The 26,368-nt window shown below is 37.7% G+C and overlaps 1 protein-coding gene across 1 annotated transcript; it reads right to left on the bottom strand.

Moving 5' to 3' along the window:
* Window positions 1-144: 144 nt before the first annotated feature.
* On the bottom strand, window positions 145-25,778 carry aebp1b (AE binding protein 1b). Its single transcript, XM_084388705.1, has 22 exons — window positions 25,521-25,778; window positions 22,648-22,722; window positions 21,755-21,964; window positions 19,993-20,301; window positions 19,163-19,285; window positions 18,985-19,077; window positions 18,771-18,851; window positions 18,208-18,267; window positions 14,576-14,629; window positions 11,549-11,635; window positions 10,408-10,517; window positions 10,152-10,291; window positions 9,960-10,044; window positions 9,395-9,539; window positions 7,741-7,829; window positions 7,322-7,445; window positions 6,967-7,163; window positions 6,383-6,562; window positions 5,569-6,235; window positions 3,570-3,709; window positions 1,276-1,375; window positions 145-1,193 (listed from the first exon to the last, which is right to left on the bottom strand). The coding sequence occupies exons 1-22, from the start codon at window positions 25,678-25,680 to the stop codon at window positions 622-624; spliced, it is 3,801 nt and encodes a 1,266-aa protein (XP_084244831.1). The 5' UTR covers window positions 25,681-25,778; the 3' UTR covers window positions 145-621.
* Between the last annotated feature and the right edge of the window lie 590 nt (window positions 25,779-26,368).

The following is a 26,368-nucleotide window of genomic DNA, read 5'->3' as shown; positions in this document are numbered from 1 at the left end:
TTAGAACACAATGTGGTGCAAAACGTCAAAGACCATTTTTATACATGTACAGGCACTCTAAAATCAGATCTGTGCATAGGTACGTTTTATAAATGAGGCCCTTGATGTGCACATGACACTAATGCAGATAAAACAAAAACAGTGTGAATATGAAAACAAGGCTTTATTTACTGGTAAGAAACTGTCCTTTAGCACAGGGCATTGAACCTGGTGGAGCTTTTAGGGAAAATCTCCCATGTACACTTGCCCTATATAAACAAAGACTGACTGTTTATTGTGAGAAAGAAATTGTAATACAGCCCCTTCTCTTGTATTAAAACATTCTCCTTTCCTCTCAGTGAATATGATGGTCATATGAGAAGTTTTCATGTTACATTTTTGTAGTATACTGTAGTATACAGTAAATGTGTAGCCAGGAATGCACAACAGAATTATTCTTACTACTTTCAGGCTTTGCAAGCCATTGGGTGCTGCTTTCAACATACTTTGCAACCAGAAAATTGAGTGTTATTAATTATCAAGGTCAATTTTCATATTCTGGAATAAAAGTCTTTTGTGTAATGACCTATATAGTCCAAAACAATCAATCTGTGGAGCAAAACTTTGATCTGTAGTTTGCTCTTAATAATCATCTATCTTGTAATTGTAGTTGTAGTCCAGTGCATCTGTCAACTCAATCTCTTCTGGTGGGGTTGTGTTCTCTTCAAAGGTCTCCCCAAGGGGCCAGGAGTCATACCATGGGGTTGTACTCTCTGTGGTAGATGGAAGTGAAGTTGTGGTGGTCATGGTTGTGGTAGGGGGTGTCGTTTTGCTGTCCAGAAGTCTTTGCTGCCGTAGCCGGCGGATTCTCATTAGCCGTAATCGACGGAGACGAGCCCTGTTCATGTCCCCACCATTACCGACAGGAAGTTGGTTACTGAATTTAGAATTTGGGATTTGGTTACTGCCGTGTGAGAAGGGCCGCCCACTGCCCCTGTTTCCACTGCTCAGCAACCGGATGGGCCTATTGCCATGGAGAGCCATGATCTGTTTGATGCGGTCCCAGTTAGACTTGGTGAGGTCAAAGTTGCACAGGGTAGCACCTGCGTCAAATCCCACCACACATAGACGGGTGAAGGAAGAGTAGCCGTCTGCTCTGGCAGTTACACGGTATTCACCAGGGTTTAGAAGTCGCCAGTAATCTCCAGATTCACCTAAGAGTAGAAGTCTTTTTTATTGATACTCTTTAGTACACAAAAAACAGTACAATTTCCAGAACTACAGAAAATATCTCACCAGTCCTGACATCATGGTTGACTCCCTCCACAGAGACAGTGGCGTTGGGAATAGGGTTTCCCTCTTTATCCCTCACAACTCCCTTAATGCCACGATGCACCTGGGAAAGAGACCATGGTTAATGTAAGGTTGCGGAGGGCAGTGTTGTAGTACTCGAGTTTGGGAAAAAAAGCACTCAGACTAAAGTCTCAAGTCAGAGTCCAAGACCACATTTTAAGCATTTGGACTTAGCCTGGACTCGAATGAGATTGTCTTGACTAGTAATAGAAAATATGGTCCTGGACTCGGTCTTAAGACTGACTCAAGTACTACAACACTGATGCAGAGTTCTCGAAGTCCTACCTACAAGGTTCCCTTTCGAGGGAACTTGACGCTGCATCATGGCATTGACACTATGGGATCGGCTTCAGCATGTGCTGGTGTCTGAATCATGAGTGAAATCACTGAAATCCTATTGGCCGACGGAGGTCAGGTGATGAAGTAAAGCGCATCATCAAGACCATAAAAGGGCACCTATGTCACAGAATCCCCAGCTCTTTATCTTTAAAAGCAGCATGTCTGTTTCAGTACGATTGTCAAAATTGTAAGTCCTGTTCGACTGATTTTGTTTAGATACTAATAGTACTAAATCAATACAAGCAAGCAATTTAGGAGATGTGTGTCAATGTGCCCACTTTCTTATGGGTGATGACTCACAGAATCTCTGTTTGTTTAGGAGTGGAGCACGCACATTCAGTTCTGGAGGGGGCACAATTAGAAAGCTCTACTCCTGACTGGCTCTCTTCTCGAGGGATGAGGGTCAGACATCTGTTCGCCACTGATTCAAGACCTGCAGCGAGGCAGCCTTTGATCATGAGGATTGCAGGTTGAGTTGGTATTTGAGACAGATGTTTCCCTTTCTCTTTCTCCAGCCCCCATGTCCCATTTTGGATATGGAAGCTTGCTCTGCTCCTGATGCTCTCAGGAGATTTTTTTGCCAACCCTGACACTTCGGTATTTCTGGGATATAGATATGTCTTATACATATAAGACGCTGCTGACGTAAGACGCTGCTGACATGCACACTTACGCACCATTTAAAAAAATATAGCAATACCAAAATACAAACAATGTAGAATAGCTTGAATACAGCGTGCGTCTCCCTCAGACTGTAAACGAAGCTCGGGCGCACCAGATAACACGTCAGCAGCGTCTTACGTCAGCAGCGTCACTGCAGAGTCGTGAACGCGGATTGACAACAGAACCGGAAGAGAATGCAATGCTTAATAAAGTCGTCATTTTTGTTATTTGTGGACCAAAATGTATTTTCGATGCTTCAAAAAATTCTAACTAACCCATTGATGACTACTTTGATGATATCTTTATTACCAGCACATACATTTTCAATGGAGGGACAGAAAGCTCTTGGACTAAATCTAAAATATTTTAAACTGTGTTCCGACGATGAACGGAGGTCTTACGGGCTTGAAACGACATGAGGGTGAGTCATTAATGACATAATTTTCATTTTTGGGTGAACTAACCCTTTAACTTGCCAGAGCAGGAGAGACTTCATCTCTTATGTCTAGTCAGGGCACAAGGGATTCATGTTGACCACTCAGGAAGTGCACTGCATACTCTGCATACTCTCACAACCTTTCTGGCATTTTTCACTTAGCCTATGAGGCGCACGGTCTTCTAAAATGATCATATTCATATTAGAGGTTTGTGTTGCGGCAGGCTGGTCCTTTCCGCACACATTCATAAGGATTACAGTTTGGACATTGATTCGTCAACAGGATATCAAGTCCTTCTGGGTCATTTCATTCAGTCAGCCACAGGGTTTGTCTATCTGCATACATCTCAACCCTGTTGGTCAGGCATTTGTTCAGTATGGTGGCATGGGTATTAACATTCCCATAGCTTCAACACCACAACGCAGCTTTGAGTTCCCTCAAAAGGGAAAATCTCTGGGTTACATATGTAACCCGGTTCCTCACAAGATGCTGCGTCGCTTTGCCATACTTCCTGCATGCCTTTGCAGCTTCTACAGACAATTAGAATCTGGTAATTCTGTGAATTAGGTGCCCTTTTATAGGCTTGATGAAGCGCTACGCTTTGTCACCTGACCTTCATCGGCCTTCATAGGATTGATGTGATTCAGAAACCGGTGCATGCTGAATAGCATCAAGGCCATGACGCAACATCTTATTCCCTTCTCAGGGAACCGTGTTACATACTTAATAGAGACGGGCTTCTCTGTTTTTAAACAATTGTTATGGTACATTCTCATGATGTGAATGTGAACAGCTCACCTGAGCCATGAAGGTCAGCAGGGCCTCTCTGTTATGCTCCCATTCTCTTAAAAGTTCACTCTGATGAGGGAACTTATCACATCCCAAGAAAATTGACAGTTCAAAACAGTTAGTGTGAAGGTAGCTGAAGTCATTCATACCTACAAGAGAAGAAGGGACAGGAATAGGTATCAAAAAGAAATGAGTCACTAAAAGCCCTGATATACTCACAGTAAAGTTATTTTTTGTTCTTTGCTTATGTTTGCACGTACTTTGCAATTCGGCTCTCCATTCAGTTCACATTACGTTTATTTATATACCACTTTATACAATAGATTGCTTTAAATCAAGCAGCTTTACATTATTAAAGATGTGACAGAGTGACAGTGACAAAGTTGATTAGAATTAAAAATGAATTGTCTACTATAAAGATGTTGAACTTGACGTACTAAACAGAAGAAATAACCAGAGAAGATTTATACGTCAAAGGTAGAGCCTCAATGCACATTAGGGCTGCACAATTAATCGCAATGAAACTGCACGTGATTTGGCAAAGGCTGCAATTATTTTATGCGCAGCTTGTCAGTGCAGTGCAGCTGATCGGTAGTAAATGCTGCTCCATCTGAACGCCAGAGGGCGCTCTCACGCAGACACGCCAAATATGCCCTGTCATTCCAGGAAATCCCTATCGGGCATCATATGGTCTGTAGCTGAATAAACAGAAGATCGAAACCCTTTGATTGATTAAATATTACTAATACTAATTCTGTGTAAGAAGCCACATCATCTCACAGGAAAGATGTTTGACGCTTGTTGCTTATTCAAAAGTGACTCAAACTCACAGTGCTTTCAGATCACAGTGTTTACAGAGCTTTGCCCTGATTTTGTTCAAAATGGCGTCACACAAGTTTGTTCTTATATATACGTTTATCGGTGCCTTAAAGGGATACTCCACTTTTTTCGGAAATATGCTCATTTTACAACTCCCCCAGAGTTAAATAGTTGAGTTTTACCGTTTTAGAATCCATTCAGCCGAACTCCGGGTCTGACGGTACCACTTTTAGCATAAAAGAGTCCAGTAGAATTTCTTTCAAAATGACCAAAGAGTTTAAATATTTTTCCTATTTAAAACTTGACTCTTCTGTAGTAAAACCGTGTACTAAGATCGACGGAAAATGAAAAGTTGCGATTTTCTAAGCCTATATGACTAGGAACTACTCTCATTCCGGCGTAATAATCAAGGAACTGTGCGGCTGTACCATGAGTGCAGCAGGCGTAATGATATGACGCAGCGCCTGAAAATAGGTCTAATAGGTTGGACAAACTTAGTCCCGGTCACGTTGGAAGAAGTTACCGAGCTGGGGACTATTTTCAGGCGCTGCGTCATATCATTACGCCTGCTGCACCCATGGTACAGCCGCACAGTTCCTTGATTATTACGCCGGAATGAGAGTAGTTCCTAGCCATATAGGCTTAGAAAATCGCAACTTTTCATTTTCCGTCGATCTTAGTACGCGGTTTAACTACAGAAGAGTCGAGTTTTAAATAGGAAAAATATTGAAACTCTTTGGTCATTTTGAAAGAAATGCTACTGGACTCATCAGAATCAATGATCTATGCTAAGCTATGCTAAAAGTGGTACCGTCAGACCCGGAATTCGGCTGAATGGATTCTAAAACGGTAAAACTCAACTGTTTAACTCTGGGGGAGTTGTAAAATGAGCTTATTTCCGAAAAAAGTGGAGTATCCCTTTAACGTGTCAAAGCAGATTCAATTTGATCTGAAAGATCCTTCTAAATCAGGGGTGTCCAATCCAGCACCTGGAAGGGCACCTTCCTGGAGAATTTAGCTTCAACACTAATTAAACACGCCTGAACCAGCTAACAAGGTCTTCTGGATTTTTTTAAACTTCCTGGCATGAGCAGGCTGAAGCAAATCTTTACAGTAATATGGCCCTTCAGGAGCAGGATTGGACAGCCCTGTTCTAAATTGTTGTTCCACACAAATTCCTAATGCTTACTTCCTGGGATGGGCTTCCACTTGGCACGGTTGACAATTCCCAGCCCACCTGTTGGGTCATCACTATGGCATCCTCCCTGATAGGTTTGAGTCATGGTGCGGTGAGTAGAAGCATAAGAAATGGCCAACCAACGAAACAAAGACTGGTCCTCAACCACTCTGATCTCTTCCCCTGGTTCACCCTCTCCATATCCCTCTGGATATCCTTCTTGATAGCCCTCATGATACCCTTCAGAGTGACCCTCATGATGATACCTTTGATTCTCATCATGGTACCCTTGGGTCTCATCGTGATACCCTTGGTTCTCCTCATGGTATCCTTGGTTCTCCTCATGGTATCCTTGGTTCTGATGGTGGTACCCATAACTTTCTTGATGGTATCCATAGTTTTCTTGATGATATGCATGGTTTTCTTGGGGGCCACTGTAGCTCTCCTGATGGTATCCAATGTGAAGGTAAGGGTTGGGCTCTTCTTCCTCTTCCTCATACTGTCGCTTCCGTCTGTTCGCTCTGGAGTTGAGTTTTTTCTCCATGTCCTCAGACTCCTTGGTGAGGCGGTGCATGTCGAAGGGGTATGTCACCAGTCTCTCACCACCCTGCAGGTTGGCACCAAGCACAAATGGATGACTCTCCATCCAGGAGATAAGGGCAAGAGTTTCCACTGCAACCTGAAAGGAAGAACATAAAGAAAAGAAAAAACGTTAGTACTGGTCCTCTAATCTAATTGGTCAAGCTCAAGGTGTTCAAGACTAGAGTATGTGAGTGGTGCTTTGATTCATTAAATGAACACATATAACATATAATTATTTCCTTACTGAACCATTGCTTGACAGAATACCCTCAGGTATGGGTACATGGTGATTTGGTGTCAATTTGGGCACCATGCCCTTATCCTCTGCATCCCAAAGAATGTTATTTATGTCTGGAAAGTTCTGGAAGATGTCACGGCCATCTTCAGTCCAGTGTCCTAATGTCCAGCTGCCCAACTCTGAGCCCTGTGAAACAAAGTTATGTTACTTACATACTTTAGTGAGATTAAAATGTCACAACACCATTTATATTTGTACATTTGGCAGATCGTTTATCCACATTGATTTGTCTATTATTAGTCAGTTTGCATGTTCCCTGGGAATTTAACCTGTCTGGTTGATAAAGTTGATGTTTCCAGGTCCAAACGCTAAGATCAGATCATATCCCAAAAGCAAACAAAAAAATGGTGCTAATATGTGAAAAATCTTAATCCTATGGATTATCTTCAGTACAAAATCTCAGATGGCTAGACTGTAGCTATTCACTTTTTTCTGAATCTGTTTAAAAGCAGTAATTATTTTAGCAGTTCCTGCCTAGTGATGCAGAAATTACATCTTTCACTTTTAACTTTATACATTTTTAAACGCACCTTCTCAAAAGCTCTCATGTGGCCATCAGGATTAACTGATGGCACCAGATGAATTCGTGTCTCATCCACAAGGTGGCGCACTCGAGGGTTGCCATCTTTATACTCTCTACACAGGTACTGCATGAGCATCAGAAGAAGCTCTCGTCCCAAAGCTTCATTACCATGATAACCTGCTGTGTACCTGAACTCTGGCTCTCCTGAGGAAAGATAAATGGATAATGAACACACACGTTGTTGGTTTCTCCTCCTCGTTTATGTTAAAATTTCAAATCTCATAACAAATTATTTAATGACCAATATAAACAAAACGGAATAATAATACTGTTTCTTCCATACCCACTCTAATATCCCTCACCTGTTTCGTGCATCCCAGGGTTATCAGTAATTTCCATGGCATAAATTTCTAGCCCTTTAAAGCTCTTGCCCAAACTGTAGAATCTGGTGATGTTGGGACACTCCTCAGAAACTGATTTCATGAGCTGTGACAATAGGAAAAGTAAAAAAAATTAAGTGATTACCGCACATTTAGTCATTTGTTGCAATCCATAAGCCTACTAAACTTCTGTGTGTAACTCATCCCACATGGTTTGTGCTACAAATATGTGCTACACCTTGAATCTTATAGCTTAGAAACACAGAAATTATCTGGCAGCCACAAACAACATCCTATCATAAAGACCAGTTTTACATTTTCTTAAATTGTAGTTTATTCTTATATCTTTTTTGCCATTCATGAACTTTTAAGACTCCAGGAATTTGGCGCTCTCCCATCACCTTCTCCATGTCTAGGTAGTTGTGATGGGTGTAGTCCAGGTCATCTCGATGCATCACTTCATTCTGACTCTGGTGCTGGCTGAGAGGATCTGATTAAAGAACAAATGCACAATGTTGATTAATATACTTAAACTGTTGATGCTAAAAATGTGCCCGAAGCCGAATACCTTATTCGGAAAGGCACGGATGATGGCTTCAAAGGGAATAATGAATAATTTTGCCTGATAATAGAAAAAATATTTGGCTGACACAGTCACTCCTTGTTGAATAACGTGTGCCAGGGGATAGATCACAAATCAAATAGCCGTGTTGCTGTCTCTATGCATCTCTCAGAAATCAGAACTTGGCAACAGAAATATCAACTAAAATACTACATCATACAGATGTTCTACTATTTGATATGTATATTTAAATGATTTAAACCTTGTACGATGTGATACACGAATGAATGAAATAAGCATAGCTTGATCGCAATCGCAATTTTCAACACTGAACATTTTCTTTCAACTTCTACATTCACTAATCAGCTAAAGTCTGACTCCTCTTATTTGAGGTTATGGGTGATTGTCAAGCAGCAACCTTCCGGTCTCTCTCTTGAATCCAACACGGAAGTGACTTAAACAGCAATTTATCGACTGGCCGCTAGAGACAGGCTCCAAAAGAGAGTCAATCCCATAGACCCCCCATGTTAATATTCCCAACTTTACAGCAGAAAAAAATATGTTTACAGCCTGGTACAAAAAGTGGTTTTGGTCTATAGCTAATTTTGCCTTTCATGACAACTATGAGCATTTTTATTTAACGCATCCGTTTAAATTATATTAAACCTTAAAGCTCAGCATAATTAGGGGCGTGGCCACTTGAGTGGCAGGTGGATTGCCGCTGCTGTCACTACAAGCCGTTTGTCTGCTGTCTGTTAGCCGTCATGTCACCTCAGCTAATCCCGCCTCTTTGCCCATTTTCGATTATCCAGGAGTGACACGCGGTGACGTGCTGCCAAGATGGCGACGGCCAGCTCTGCCCACTTTGAGCTTCAAAAATGCTCTACAGAAACCTACGGGTGATGTCACGGACACAGCGTCCATATTTTTTTTTATAGTCTATGGTGATTGTCCTGACATAACTGTACACAAAGTTCCTCTGGAAAATTAAAAAAAAAAAATTTTTTTTTTTTTTACTTTGTTTTATGAAACATTCAGTATTATTGTTTTAATTAGAAGATATTTAAATAATTATTTATCGGGCTCGAACTCAGGTCACCCAAACCACAATCGAATTATATCTCGAAGTACTGCCTACAAGGCTATCAGCTTTAACAGTTAGAAGATCTTAACATAAATGTTACAATCATAATAACAACTTATTATTTTGAGTTATGCAAGGCATATTTGTTCAATAATAACTACGAAGGAAACAGATATACATTAAGAACCATAGACATAACAGTCTTCTCAAGTAATTGTATAAATTGTACATCCAACCCACGTCCAGTTTTATCCGAATACAGATATGAATAATTTTGAGACTGTTACAGATGCAAACATTGGCTCTGCTGTACACCCCTATTCAGCACGCAATGCACAATCTTTGTTTGAATTTGATACTTCCCATCAATGCCTGTGTTGAGTCTAATCAAAGGTCCTGAGTCTCTCACCTGGTACTGGGCAGCCCAAAACCTCCATTCTCATACACATCGTACCATTCCAGCTCTGTGGCAAGATGCGGATGTAACGTGCCACTACCGGCTCCATAAACTGAGACAAAACTGGGGTGCTTTTATCTGAGTTGCCAAAGAATAACTGAGTGCAGAGAGAAGGGAGAAAAAAAAAGTGATTCAAAGACTAAATACTTTTAGTTTGATCGTTTTTTTTATTTCATATTGTATAATATCAAGTGCTGCACTTTAAGCCTGGCCTATAATAGCATGGGTATAGAACCATATTAGTGTATTTGCAGACTTTGGTATGATGCTTTATTGCAAAACCATTCATATAATCACAATTGATGTACAAAGTCATATACTTGTACATTAATTCTACTTAGTATATTTTAATTTTAAAGCAACTATGAAATAATAAATAATAACTTCTCGAAATATCAGGGTCACGGACCCCCAGTTGAAAATCCCTGTCTAGTTAATGAGTTATGACCTCTAAGCAACACAGAAAGATTTGGAAACCAAAAGGAGAAGAGAAAATGACAGCAATCTGGCAACTTACCCATTCAGCATATCCGTCATGAAGGACAGTCCATTCTCTGCTGTCGTTACTAAATGCCACATAATAGGAAGAAACATAGTCGCTCCTGAAACAACAAAACAATAACAAGGACTGTAGATTTATACTGTTTAGATGGTTTGGAAGTTCTTAAACACAATTAACCACAAGGCTCCCAAGGTTTTAATGTCTTACTCTAGGGGGTCATCTCGTCCTTGGGTGATAACGCCAGTGAACTCTGTTAGTGTACGTGCGTCCAGTTCAATCCAGTGGATCTTCTCTTCAGGGTTACCACACCATGCCCCACCATTCATATCATCTTCATCACCAGACGCCTGTTACATGAACCAATATGCTCACATTGACAACACATCTATTTCTATATATGCATATTTCTTATACATTTCAGTGTTCCGTATATACATTAGAGTATCTGTGCATATGTTTATACCTGAATATTAAGACGAGCTCTGTGTGAGCCATAGCGATGTTGAAAAACAGAGGAAGTCAGCAGCTGGTCATTGTCTATGCGATGAGACTCCATACCCAGAGGAGGACAAACTGATACAGCAAGAGACAGCAAACCAGAGAAAAAATACATATGCATGAACACATGATTTGAATAAAAGTATCTGCTAAATGAATAAATGTAAATGTGATTGACACAATATGTTCTAGTCCAGACTGAAATCGGTTTATCTGTGCTTCCTCACTAAGCACTGTGCTAAACTTTCTTATTTTATTTCAATTTATGTCCTTTAATTTATGCTTGTTCTTTTCTTTGTGTTCTAAAATGTGTTCCAAGTAAATATAAATTCATTTATATATCATTATTATTTTATGTATTACTTTATTCATTTTTTATTTTTTCATAATTGTAAAATTTACGTTTTGATGTCAGTATATATAAATATACGAAAATATGTACATACATTATATACTCAATATTAGTTTGAACTATCAAGGTAAATGGAAACTATATAGATAAGACTATGCAGATACACAATAAACTCAAAGATATAATGAAACAACAATAGATTAATAACATATTTATCTTTTTTTTATTCAAAACAATACGTTTTTAATATAATAAGTGCTCTGCCACTTATTGTCTTCATTCAGAGTAATGTGCATTAAGATGAAGGACTACATCCATGTATCTGCGCAGGAGGACATTTGGAATTTTCTTTGAAAAGAACCAGCTGTTGAAATAAAGCAGGATTTGGCTGGATTCAGCATCTGCAATGACTTAAAAACAACTGAAGTCTTCCAAAAGTGTTTTAAGGTAACTACTCACTTGAACCTAATGAATGCTTCATCAAGATCTCACTATTTCAATTATATTTATGTTGACATTATGTCTAAGTCACTGAAATGAATGCCAAAATGTTGCTTTTGTTTGGTAAGATCTGCGGCCAGAACTGAGAGCTGGGAATGCTCTTACATAAGTTTGTTGCATGTCAGTATTTTATTATTTATTCACAGTCATTTTGTCCTAAGTTTATTTTTTGTCTTATGTTATCTATTAAGTGATGAAGCTAATGGCAAGCATCCCATATGGCTATATGCCCAAACCAAGTCCTACCACTCACTTTTAGGCTCTCTGTACACGCGTGGTGGAGGTTTCTGAATCCTGCGTTCTCTCTCCTCCTCTTCTTCATGCCTCTTCTCTTCTCTTTCTGAGACGACAAATTATTGGGAAAAACACAAAGTTCATCATTAATGCTATGGATTCATGAGCAAAACATGAAGATAAAGCTGGTAGTTAACTGCTGGTAGTCAGCGTTGTTACTGTTATCTAATTAAAACTATTAAAAATCTTTTTTGGTTTAATTCAACTTAAAAAATAAAACTTAAATGAAAATGAGAAATTAATAGAAAGTGAATAAATAGAAATAAAAATAAATAAATAAATAAATAATGACAAAAGCATATAAAGTTACTAAAAGCTAAGCTAAAATTACATTAAAAGTAGCTGTATATTTTAACTAAAAACATTTAAACCTTCTGATCATTTTTCATTATATTATAGTTTTTTTTTTGTTTTTTTTTGCTTTTGATGAAAATGAATTAACATCTTAACTTACTAGATGTTTTGATCAGCTAGAACAAGGCTTTGTTTTTGATCAGCCATTGAGGAACTAGGTAAAATTATATTGGTGAATTCACATTTTGATGAATGTGAATGCTAACGGATGGCTTTCTCCAGTTATTAATTTATATAAATTTCCTTGGCTCAAACAAACAGAGCAATGTTAGAAGAGCACCACAGAGCAACACTCCACTGTAAGGATATACCGAAATTTCGGCTACCTAAAAATTTCGGCCGAAACAGCTATTTTCGGTTTCGGGCCAAAATGGTTTTGGAGGGCCGAAATCAGTGACTGACACAGACATTTAATTACCGCTTCTCCAATGGCATGTCAGTCACACTTTAGATTATGTTCCAATTTCACTAACTTACTATTAACTATGACTTTTGCCTCAATAAACTCCTAATTACTGCTTATTAATAGTTCAGGTATTGGGTAGGATTAAGGGACGTAGAATAAGGTCATACAGAATAAGGCATTAATATGTGCCCAATAAGAACTAAAAAGCAGCCAATATGCATGCTAATAAGAAACTAGTTTATAGTGAGAATCGGACCCTAAACTAAAGTGTTACCAACGTGTCAGCTGTGTGAACACTAGCTCTGGGCTGATAATATAAATTTTTCGATTTTAAACCGGTAATTGTATGGTTTCTTATGTCTAAAATCTCTTAGTCTGTTCTGTTTTCTGTTGATGCGTGAACAAAACTTCACTAAACATTTGTGGCACGCCTGCCATCCGATAATCACAAAAAGCTTTGTGATTTGTTATTTTTAATATTAAAGCATAGTCTCAACTTTAAAATTCTGTCGATTTTTTTTTTTTAACAAAATTCAAACAATAAATGCGGCTCTTTAATATGGCGGGACAGATCACTGTATAGCCATACATGAACCGATCATCTCATCTCCTCTTTACTACTAGTTACAGCACAAAATAACCATGGGTGAACACCAGAAGGTATGTTGAAAGATACATTACAACAACATACCGAAATGAATCCTGTCTCATATAACAATGTCTCACCCAATCACTGTTTCAACTGGGAAAGACATCAATAAAACAGCTTGTAAGCTATACAAATGTCACTTAACGTTATATTTTCCTCAAGAAAGCTATTCAATGTCCACAAACTCATTAGTTAGCTAGAAAAAAATAACTCAGCATTTTGCTAAATTGATATATGCACTGTACATATTCACATATTACTTACCCTGTTAGTGATGTCTTCATTATTTAATGTATGTTTGAATAAATCTGTCATGAAAACAATTTATCACAGTATATTGTCATTTTAAAGTTTATATTTGACCAACAAACTGGAGTAGAAACAATTCTGCTTTTAAAAAGTTAATAAAAATTGCCTCATGTGCAATTTAAATGTTTGTAAAGTTAGTTTTAGCTTCTTTTTGAGTGTTGATTATTAAATAAATTTGATTGATTAATTAATTAATTGATTATTTATTATTTATTTATTTTCGGTTTCAGTTTTCAGCCAAGCGCATTCTGAATTTTCAATAGTCTCTGTAGATTGGAATGGGATAGGAGAAAATATATATATATTTTTAAATTAGTCTTCCAGGTTTTGACATCATCCTTGCAACCCTTTATAACTATACTGTGGCATAGACGAGTGTGTAGTATCATTATTTTACATCAGGTTTAAGTATATTGCAGATGACTTCTGATTTCAGATAATGTTAGAAGAGCTTAACTTTTGTTGAACCTGGAACATTTTTCTCAAGATCTCCCAAACTCTCTTTCTTAGCTCGTTTACTTATGTTGGTTAATATTCAACAATATTCTGCATATAGAAATTGTATAAAAATTCCTGCTCCAGACAGTGCGAAGGATTTTGTTCAGTCTGTTAGGAACTAGAACTGAACATCAGAGTTCATGGGAACAGGGTCAGAGTTCACGGGTGTTAATGAATGCTTGTCATTCGGTAATTTCCCACAACTGTCAAAGTCAGTAATCATGTGTAAGCAGAATGTAGGGTAGCTGGAAGACAAAACAGAGGTGATTGTCATGCTAACTGTGTTATTTAAATAACTAGAAACAGAATTTGGAAACGGATAGTTAGACAGGCCTGTTGAAGACTGAGACAGTGTTGGCCAAACACGTTGATGTTTTTGATCAATAAAAAAAAATGTTCCAGCTCAAGACAAACCAAACAAATGGAATGAACAAAGATAAAATAATAATAATAATAATAATAATTTAAAAAATATGTGATCTTACTCATGTCCAAATATCTGATTGAAACCAATGATAGTCCAATACTACACTGGAATAAACAACACTATAACTACTACACTATTGTTGAATATATATATATATTGAATAGCACCCACTAAGTAGTTATGGTTTTCTAAATTGTATTATTGTTCAGAATATCAGGCTACTGCGTTCTAGAGCCTACATCCAAATCATGTTCAGTACAACTGCACTCTTAAATATAAAGTTTTAGTTGAGAGCACAGCAAAAAGATATTAACTCTCTTTAAATGAGGATAAAACACTGTACCTCTTTCCTCTTGTTCTTTTCTCTCTCTTTCCCTCTCCTCTTCCAGTTTCTTTTCTGATGACAGAACAGAAAGCAAGGGTGTAAGTAAGAGCACAACATAACAGAGTCAGTGTCACACATTAAGCGAGTACAGCCGGATTCAAAGAAGTTTAAAGGTGTTTAAAAAAAAGAAATTATATAATGAATATGTAATGAATTGAGCTTTGAGGTCATAAATCAGATAATACATTTGTGACATGGATCATGTGAACACATTAGTAGGTCAGATTGAAGCAGAAGATGCTCTTTGGATCATTCTTAAATCATGCTGGAAAACACGATTGTGATGTTTTACAGAAACTTGTGGAGATCATGAAATATGTACGAAAATATAGTCTGAAAGTCAGATTTCCAACTTAAGTGAATTAGATATAAACTGAATCAGATAATCAAATCAAAATTGTTCCTGCCACATTTTCCTTAAGGCTGCAATCTTTTCCTGCACGAAATTCTGTTTTTATACCCTAATAATAACATTGTCTGTTTTGTTTTTCTCCCGGACAGAGTTTTGTTTCCTAATAAAAATTCCCTTTATCTAAAATAAGGGTTCCATGCACGCACATCCTGATTTTGCTGAGTTAGACGCTTTCCTGGGTCAACATGTTTTGTTGATCCTGGAAAAACATTACTGTCCAAAAATGTAATCCTGACCATATCCCTACTCAAAAGCCTAACCCTTTCCTATAAGATATCCCTAAAATCTGAGGGAAATGATAGGTGAATAACACTGATGTAGAATCACCTAAACCTTGTTGTAAGCCTAAACTTGACATAAACTGTGTCCCTCAAATCTGATTGGTTGATTGGAAATGTTGTTACAGAATCAACAAAGGTGTTGATCCAGGAACATGTTGCACTTGGTAAAATCAGGTTCTGCCTCCATGCATGCACCCCATATCATAATGCCTCTTAAAACCTGCTAACAAGGTAAACTGTAACGTACATAAGGGTTTTTACAACGCTATCTCACGACCAATTCGTACGAATGATAAAAAGTTGGCTAATTCGTACTAATTCGCACGACCTCACTCGTACGAATTTGTACGATTTGTCCAAACCCACGTGATGGGTAGGTTTTATGGGGTGAGATTTCGGTCACAATTCTGCGCGCGCAAGATCACATTTTGAGCGTGCAAAAGGGCATTTCGCACGCGCGTGAACTGAGTTTTGCGCAGAAATGTTTGTCTCGCAGATAAGAAAATATTGCGAGCGAACGAAAATCAATTTTGCATTTAAAATAAGTATTTGGATGTGCGCGGACGTTCTCTTTCGCGTGTGCAAAGTTTCACTTTCTTGCTCCTTTCATACCAGCCGTGAGCGCTCTCTAAGCGCAGACAGCTCGCTTGCTCAACACAACCCAACGTTACAATATGCCATAATTCCAGCCAATCAGAGATGAGACTGCTAAATTCTGATTGGCTGGCTTGAAAACCAATCACAAGACTCCCTGCATCACCGACTGCGGAAGAGAACTAGTGCAGCTGAGTTTATTATTTATGAAAAATATTCAAAAACTTCACTGTAATTCACTGTATTGTTGGCAAATTCAGTTCACACATCACTGCTGTCCTGATGGTTATACTACAAGACTTATTTTGTATAAATATCGTTTTGCTTATTTTTTACGATTATTATTTATGAAAAATATTCAAAAACTTCACTGTAATTCACTGTATTGTTGGCAAATTCAGTTGACACATCACTGCTGTCCTGATGGTTATACAACAACGCTTATTTTGGGAAAAATATAGATTTTAAATTGTATATACTATTGTAAATGTAGAAGTTTTATGATTTTTATGAAAAATATTCAATAACTTCACTGTAATTTACTGTATTGTTGCCAAATTCAGTTCACACATCACTGCTGTCCTGAAGGTTATACAACAACACTTATTTTGGTAAAATATATATTTTAAATTGTATATACAATTACTGTAAATGTATAATTTTTATGATTTTTATGAAAAATATTCAATAACTTTACTGTAATTCACTGTATTGTTGCCAAATTCAGTTCACACATCACTGATGTCCTGATGGTTATACTACAACACTTATTTTGGAATTTTTTTTTTTTAAAGTTGTATATACAATTGTAAATTTATGATTTTTTTAATGATTTTTATGAAAATATTCAATAACTTTGGACATCAGTGATGTGTGAACTTAATTTGGCAACAATACAGTGAATTACAGTTATGTTATTGAATATTTTTCATAAAAATCATAATAATTATACATTTACAATTGCATGTACAAATTAAAATATATATTTTTCCCTAAAATAAGTGTTGTAGTATAACCATCAGGACAGCAGCGATGTGTGAACTGAATTTGGCAACAATACAGTAAATTAGAATATTTTTCATAAAAATCATAAAAAATCATAAATGTACAATTGTATATACAACTTAAAATATATTTTCCCCAAAATAAGTGTTGTAGTATAACCATCAGGACAGCAGTGATGTGTGAGCTGAATTTGGCAACAATACAGTGAATTACAGTTATGTTATTGAATATTTTTCATAAAAATCATAAAAATTATACATTTACAAGTGTATATATAATGTAAAATATATATTTTTCCCAAAATAGGTGTTGTAGTATAACCATCAGGACATCAGTGATGTGTCAACTGAATTTGCCAACAATACAGTGAATTACAGTGAAGTTTTTGAATATTTTTCATAAATAATAAACTCAACTGCACTAGTTCTCTTCCGCAGTCGGTGATGCAGGGAGTCTTGTGATTGGTTTTCAAGCCAGCCAATCAGAATTTAGCAGTCTCATCTCTGATTGGCTGGAATTATGGCATATTGTAACGCTGGGTTGTGTTGAGCAAGCGAGCTGTCTGCGCTTAGAGAGCGCGTATGAAAGGAGCAAGAAAGTGAAACTTTGCACACGCGAAAGAGAACGTCCGCGCACATCCAAATATTTATTTTAAATGCAAAATTGATTTTCGTTCGCTCGCAATATTTTCTTATCTGCGTCTAACATTTCTCCGCAAAACTCAGTTCACGCGCGTGCGAAATGCCCTTTTGCACGCTCAAAATGTGATCTTGCGCGCGCAGAATTGTGACCGAAATCTCACCCCATAAGGTTTAGGGGCGGGGTCAGGGGTAGGTCATTCGTATGAATTCATACGAATTGGCCAATTCGTAAAATATGTACGATTTTGCAAAAATCAGGTCGTATGAATTTGTACGAATAAGCCACCTCGTTGAATTTGTACGTTTTCCCGTGAGATCGGGCTGGTTTTTATGCACACGTTTTTTTTTTTTTTTTTTTTTTTTTTTTTTGAGTAAGATTTAGTTGGGGAGGAGACGCAAGACATTATAGTAATCTGGTTGGAAAAAAACATTTCCACTGACATTTTCACTTAACGGCAACATGATTTAAAATGATCAGCTTCATCTTAAGCGGCACCTCTGTGTCTCTGCAAGTGTTTATTTAAGGTCAGAAATGACAGGTCACACTTTCTGTACTCTCATTAAGAAAGAGGGAGGCCAACACCTCTCATGCATGTCTCACTGTATGTTTGTTTTCTTTTGTTAAAAAAAGGGGTATCAAAGTAGTATGTACTGTACCATGTCCATAATCATATTCTTCATACCAGTTGTTTTCAAATGGAGGGACTGTGGGCTCCTCTGTGACAAAAGAAAAGAAATGTAGGTTAAGTTTGCGAGATTTACTGAGAGTACAGTAGAGAAACTTTAATGACTCGTAAAATGTTTGCTAATTGTCTGTCGCTGTTGGTTTGCTGCCTTTTGTAAGACATTGCGGATTTTTAATGGTGCAAAAACAAGATCTTTCATGAGATGGGTGTATATTGTGGTAAGAGTTTTATTTGATTCACACATAAATTCATAGGGTGTTTAAATTCACTCCTTTGTAACAGATGTATTTAAGTCTGAGAAAGCAGAAAGCCATTAACCCAACTGCCAATTAAACCTACTCTTTTTTGTCTGTTCTTATTATGTTTTGAAACTATAGTTACAATTACAAAATGTGAACTTAAAGTAATTTTAAGACATAGTAAGTAGTACCATTTTGCAATAATAGTTAAACAGACAACATTTCATAAATCATAGTTTACAATGTCATGTTATTTTGAGGAGGACACAGCATTTAGAAGGAATGATCGGTTTACCTGTGGTGGTGTACTGCCAGGCATTGTCGGTAGAGCTGATCTCTTCGCCATCAGGGAAAGGCAGGTTTTCTGCCACCTCATCTGTTGCCAAAGAAAATACATTTTTATAACTTTTTTAAAGTGTGTCGTAACTGAACAATTGGTCATTTGTGACTCCTGCTAACTAGCTTCAGGTCTTAATTCAAGTGAAAACATCAATTTTTGGAAGACTCACATCTGGCATCCCAATAATCATCCTCATTAGTTGGACGGCCAGCAATCACAGAAGTTGTGGGTGTGGGCTCATCCACCTTCCAATAGTCATCGTCTTCAAAAAAGTTAAAGGAAATGTTGATCATAATAATGTACAAAGTAGTGTTTATTTACACAGAAATGAGTGATATTATGCTCACATGAGTCAGGAAAAGGTTGGGAATACTCATCCGTGTCAGGAGGAAAATCTGTTGGGAAATCTGTGGTTTTCTCTGTCGGAGGGTATGTAGGCTTTGCTGCTGTTGTTGTCTCCGCAGGAAATTCTATGTATACAAACAGTCTTTGTGAGCGCAAGTCAATTCCATCCATATTCCAGATCATGGAATAAAATCATTCTACATGATCTTATTCCAGACACAGCATGTTCTCCAAAGTTGTTTGACAATTATATATGTTTCTGTAGAAGCCACAAGTCACTTTATTTTTGTATTTTTTTTTTGTAAACCATGTTTCATAGTTGATTTCTGGGTGAAGTACTACACTACCCATAATTCCTAAAGAGAGATCCACCAAACAAAGAAGTTGCTGTTACCATGCAACCATAAATTGTGACAAAAGAGCTCATCTGCAACTACTCCTGTGAATCATTGCGAATGAGTCTCACAATATTTATAACAGTATATAACAAAATAACAGTTTTATATAGCATAGTTAATTTGTTTATTTGTTTATGTCATTCATAATGCTTTATGGTATCAGAAGTTAATTCATTTGTAAAAGAATTTAAGTACTCAGTCTTGTACTTTTGTCTTTGACTCATGTCTTGATCAAATGTGTAATGTTGTTATTCATCTCTGAACTGGTTGGTTTGGTTGAGGAATCTTTATGAAGAATGTTTTAAAATCCCCAAGGAGAAAATGAGTGGAGACAATACTTCTACAGAACCAAGGCAGTCAATGTTCTGCTCCAATCACACCAAAATGCCCAGATCTAATTGAGTGAGTCATTTAATAAGAACGGCTTTTCTAACCTTCATCCCAGTATTGGTCAGGTTCAGGGTCATAAAAATCCTCATCGTATTCAATGGGCACAGTGGTTGTGGGTGGCACAGTGGTTGTGGGTGCCACAGTGGTGGTGGTGGTGGTGGTGGTGGTGGTGATGGTGGTAGTCTCCTCCCTATTCTTCTTGCCTTTCTTCTTCCCACCCTTCTCTCCTTTGGCTTTCTTCTCACCCTTGGGTTTCTTGGTGGGCTTGGGAACTTTGGGCTTCTTAGTGGGCTTGGGCTCTTTCTGTCGTTTTCCTCTTCCCTCCCTCTCAGTTTCTCTACGCATTCTCTTTACTTAAATGACACAGAGAGAAGGAAAGAGAAGGAAAGAAACCAACTTGGTAACCATCTTGAATTTTAGGGTTTAGAAAACTGTAGTTTATAGCTCAATCTATAGCCGCACATGTTGAAGTTGAAGGTTACTTTGTGGTTAGTCTCAGACTGTCTGATGCATATCGAACACAGAACTGTAATTTTCTGAAAACAGCAAGCTAATCTGATTGGCTGCACTTATGCAATTTCCATTCCAGGATGTGCAGGTCGTGTTTACAAAGTACTGTTCTGATACAATAGGCTCTTTTGGTTGTCACATGCCGGTCAATGTAGCCAGTTCTTGTCTAAAATAAGTTGCAAAGTGGATCATACTTTATGCCGATTCAAAAGTTTCTGCAAGAAAACAAAAAGTTAATTTACATTATTTAATTCACTTGTATTATCTCATCATAAATTGCTTAAAAGTAAAAACATTTCACAAGTTTATCATAGTCTTATTTTGAAGCAATCATTTACAAGAGAAAATTCAATAACAGCCATGTCTTTAAGATCATGGTATGAGGTTTTATCTGAGGTCGTGTACCTTCATGGCGTGTTCACAGCAAAACCAGAGAAAAAACATTTTAGGATCACCAAAGAACCTTTCAGTGAACACTTCTTAAAAGTGCCATTTTTTTCTTAATGTGAAGACATATTAATAATATGAAAAACCACTGTAAGGAGCCTTTTGTGCAATTGAAATGTTCCATGCAAATAAATGCATGGAATTAAAAATTATTTTTATGAATGTAGAGATATTTCACAGCTGAGACCAAAAAGAGTAACATTATCATCCACGAAAACAGTCTGTCATAACCAATATCCTGCCAAGCTTAACTTATTTGAGCTGCTTGATCAAATGGAAAAGCACACTTTTTGTAGACAAGTTTGGGGAAACCAATCAGCCAATTCTGGCTTTTCTAAAAGTCTAGTTTTCTACACTGCAACACTGACTCCCTCAGCCAACCCACGCTTCTTGGACACTTGTAACAGGAACGTACAAAGAAAAAGGAATGCATCTGTCTACCAGGATGTCTGGCTACACTTTGATAATTCTCTCCTAATTTCCAACACATTGTTCTGGATGACTGACTAATTCAAGTATGATTCAAACAGCCCTTCTATACTTCTGGCCCAGATCTGGAAACAGGAAAAAAAAGTTATCTAAAAAGACTATAAATATTAAAAGTGACTGACACAATAAAAATCTTTGAGCAAAAATAAATGTGTGTTTAATATAGCAAAATGGTGGAAGTTAGCAAAATGCTAATCCCTTACAAAACATTTTTTTGACATTTCAATTTGAAATACTGAATATATTCATATGACTGACAGAACACTGAACCCATAATGTTAAATGAATCAGAAATGTGCAGGATGGACTGTCATAATAATTGTGATAATGTTGACTGATAATATTAAGGTAAATACTTACAAAGGATGTACAGCTTGGCCATGGCTTGTGATTCCTTGTCTCTGTTTCTGGCCACACATTTGTACGTCCCAGCATTGTTCAAATTGGCATTGAGAACAATGAGAGAGGACAAGGAATTTCCATGACTGCGCACCTCGAGATTGTCACGTTTTGTTAGAATCTTCTCACCATTAGGAGAAAACCAGTAAATCTCTTCTGCATCCCCAACAACTAGGAAATAACATAGACAAATGACTGAATTAATACTATAGCTTTAGCATCTGAGTTAGTTCAACAACAAATGCATATCCAGCCACTGCCTTATGTTTTTATTATTTATTTTATTATTAATGATAACCTGATATTATTTTATTATAAATTGTATTATTTATTAAATACTCTTGCAATATATTCCAAGCCATATGATATCTCTGTGTAAAGAACAGACTGAAATTTATATAATTCAATAAAAAGAATGACTCATTGCACTCTCAAATCAAATATGGTGCCATTCATGTCAATGAAATTTAACCTCAAATGCAGCATTAGATTGCAGCAACAAATTAGATTTTTGCTGTCTAGTTGAGAATTTTTTTTTGGCTTGTTTATTTAGTGAATGACGACTTGCATTTGACGTCTGTCCCTCACACAAAGCTATATGACTTCAAAAGACTTGTTGCTCGTAGACCACTTTAATGATATATATATATGTAGAGATTTCACAGGTATATTTATTTTCATTTTTTGACAGATCCAATCCGCTTTTAATTTCATTGTAATGAAAAGATTTCCACAATGTTCTCCAAAAATTCATCTTTTGTTATCCACAAAAGAAAACCATACGAGTTTGGAATGACACAAGGGTGGATAAATGATGACAAAATTATTATTTTATGTTTCAACTGGCCTCTCACCTTTGCACAGCAATCGTTTGTACTGTCCAACTTCAATCTTTGCATAGGGTGGGATTATCTTCACTTGTGGAACATCTAGAAAAACAAACATTATTCTTGGTCCCTCATTTCCATATTGTCAACTCATCTTTAATTGAAGCTACACTCTAACACACACACACCCTGACAGCCCAATTTTAAAGTTCATAGCCTCATATGTTGACACAGACGCTTTGGCCCTTGAAATTCATCCTGTCCTGTGTCCCAAGGGCAGTTTCATCCCTGCTGGGAAAGTTTTAAGCAACATTCTTGCCTGTTGCTGTGAAGTCATTACCCACAGAGCTAGTCCACAACGCCAGTCCTTGGGAGTCTCTGAGTAATCTGGCAAAAGTTTACTTAGCTGTTGATCAACACTAGCTTGCAATGAAGGGGTTTCAGCACAGGCCTTTTTGCCGTTTTTATTGCCAGAGAGAACACAAAATGATTAGGAGAAAAGCAGAAACAGGATTGTTCAATTGGAGTCAAACTCTTAGGGGCTGTTTACACTTGGCCACTTCATGCGTTTTCTCAGATCGGATAGCTATCTGATTTATCAAAACGATTCCATTTATACCTGGTCACATAAATGTGTTTTTGCGAAACGGATTTAAATCCGATCTTCAATTCCCGCGCTATATGCAGATTTAATGGAGTGCACGTCACGAAAGCAACAGATATGAGCTGCATTTTATTGTTCATCAGGTAAAATTTCAAAATCAAAGACCGCAATAAGGGAGAGCGGCAACAGCCCTCACTTCGTTTCTTTACTTTTAATGATGATGATTGTGTGTTAAGCGTCTGCGACTTACTTTCACTTTGATTTGCGTTAGTTTGCACGTTGGCTTAATGAATAGAATGCTCAGCTGCTCATCTGTGGTGACGCGCGTGTTCCAGTAGCGTCGTCATATCTGGCTGCTATAACATTACATATAGCCTATAACACGCTCTCACACGTTTATATTTTAGCATTTTTGGGAGGAGTACAATTTACATATGTGGTTTCAACAACCAGATGCATTTACACTTGTCCAGTTTCGTCTGGAATGCGGCCCAGACCACCTCCTGAAGTGGTTTGAGCGATCGGATTCAAATCCGTCTCGAATGCGTTTCGGAGGGCATTTACACCTGGTCTTTTCACGATCGGATAGATATCCGATCTGAGAAAACGCATGAAGTGGCCAGGTGTAAACAGCCCCTTAGTGTCAACAGAGCATGTGCACTAACTACTACGCCAGTTTAGGACGAAACAGGACAAATGACAGCTGTTGATGGGTTTCACCATTTCTTCCCATAAGCGTAATTGTAAAACTTTTTTCTAAATGTTCAGAAATTTCCAAAAATATTACTAGTGTTTTTCCAAGTGTTTCGTGTAGAACAGTTTGCTCATTCAACTTCAGATGGGTTCCTAAATATCAGATTTTACAGATTGTATCAAGTATCATTTGATCCTTTTCAGTCTGACGGTCTAAGAGTACTAAATCGTCTAACAGACAGGAGCACCAGGGTAAAGCCTGGGCTGGTGTGCAGGTGTGTTTGAAGTCTGTTCTACCAGAGCATCTTCAGAATGAAGAACCACAGCTATAGGCCAAAACTGAGCCAAGAAGCCAAAGGTCTTGAAGTCGATGTGAAACCCTCATTTTGCTTGGTTAATGTAACATATTTCCAAATAAAACAAGATTCAACAAGTAAAACTGTAGGGCAGAACTTGATTTTGTTCACTCGTTTGTGAAAAGTTGGCATTAAATACCAAGCCTGCTAAAATAATGCCTAAAATAGCAATTGGTTGACAACATCAAATAGCCTGTGAGGCCATAATGACATTTTGATTAAACTCTTCATCTTTGAAATTACATGCATCAATGAATCATTCACAACAAGGCAAGGAACAAGTATTAAGCAAGTGAATAAGGTCAATATATGGATTTCGTGTTGACTTTAAGCCCTAAAAAGCAACCAAAAGGCTCTTACTCTCCCACCATGGCAGCAACCTTTATAAAAATCTTGTGAGAGGATACTCTAGGGAGTGACAAATAACACTACAGATATTCCTGCCTAAGACATGTAAATACATACATTCCTACTGAGTTCTTCTCATTACTCTTTGTAATTTCACCGATCTTTCCAGTTTGTAAAAGTGAGTCTGCGTTCCTGCATTTAATGGAAATGCTGTGTTATTGAATACCAGAAGCCTGCCAGTAACCATATTTTCCAAACCTCAGCAACAGTGCTGCTATTAACTCTTAAATTAACTCCTTAATCCGAGTTGCAAGAATAATGAAGCCATCACATTCTTTTGAAACACAAGGATGAAAGTCTGTCTTCAACGTACAGTATAGAGCGCTAGTTGATCTCCATTTGTCACATCACGTCAGGTAAATAACTCAGCTTTTGCCTTCCTCAGCGAGTTCTCTTCTTAGACGTGGCTTCTCCAAGCGCAGGTGCAAGTATTGCTGTTGTCACCAAGAGCTTTGGTCACGAAACTGCAAAAACTCTGGCATCCTTCAAGAAGAATCCCTGTCTTTCGTAAAGTACCACTCAAAATGTGTTGTAAACTATGTGCAAAATATAACCTGTCAAAGTAAATGCAGTGTGCTGTTGGAAAACTGAATACTAATTAGCAAGTGCTTTCTTTCCAAAGCACCAAAAATTTGTACTTGGTTAAAGGTTCTTTACGTTTCTTATACATTTGGGATCCTAGAGACCCCCAACGTCCCCTCTAGCCTAATTAAAACCCAATTGACAGAGATTATTGAAGCTTTCAGGGATTATTACCAAAAGTCAAAATCAGCCTGATACTTTTTATAGAAGATAAGGGTTAAACAGAACTTTAGACAAAAGTCTTGTGTCATTTGTACCTGCTCCAGATGTTGCCTTTCTGTCCTCCACATTTTGCTCTGGAGCTGTGTGGCTGATCTCTGATTCGCTGTGTTCTGTCAGTCCGTTTACAGTCCAGAAGTAAACCAGCAGGGACAGAAAGAGAACTGATAGTGGCGCCTGGTCCCTTAGTCCCGGCATGGTGCCTTGTTCACGGCTGCAAACAGAAGAAGAGATCCACGGACAGTTTTTAGAAGGGGATGGGTGAGTGCTGGAGTGGGAGAAAGAGAATGTGAGAGAGTGAGAGAGCGAGACAGAGGGGTGTGAGGCAAAGGGGAGGGGGGAGAGACACATGAGGAGCTACAGAGGAGTGTAAAAACAGACTTAAAGAGAGGGGGTAGGAAAGAAAGAAAGAAAGAAAGAAAGAAAGAAAGAAAGAAAGAAAGAAAGAAAGAAAGAAAGAAAGAAAGAAAGAAAGAAAGAAAGAAAGAAAACTGTTTAAGATCCTTTTTTCTGAGGGTATATATATTTCTGTAGTTTTACTAGGTAAACAGAAATGTATGCAGTCAGCTGTATAGAGTCGTTCAATGAATACGAATTAAGAGTGTGTAGCAATAGGTGTGGCAAGATCTAAATGCCATATATAGACATTTAAAGACAAGTTATAGCCAGAGTCTGGAATTACATTATGGCATGTACTATTAAGTGCTGGGTTTTCAATGTTATGTTAAAGAAATAGTGTTCAAGCGATTAGACATTTAGATTGATTGCTTTGTCAGAGTTGTAGTCTTGTGGGAAATGCTTTGACATATGGAACAGCTGAGCTTTGGTTGACCTAAGTTCAAGTCCCATTAAGGTCCTCTCCTGTTCACCTCAATTCTTCCCAAAG

This window comes from Rutilus rutilus (assembly GCF_951802725.1).
Source record: "Rutilus rutilus genome assembly, chromosome: 19".
NCBI classification, from domain to species: domain Eukaryota; kingdom Metazoa; phylum Chordata; class Actinopteri; order Cypriniformes; family Leuciscidae; genus Rutilus; species Rutilus rutilus.
The sequence above is the reverse complement of the archived record's forward strand: the minus strand, read 5'-3'. Positions and strand labels throughout refer to the sequence as shown.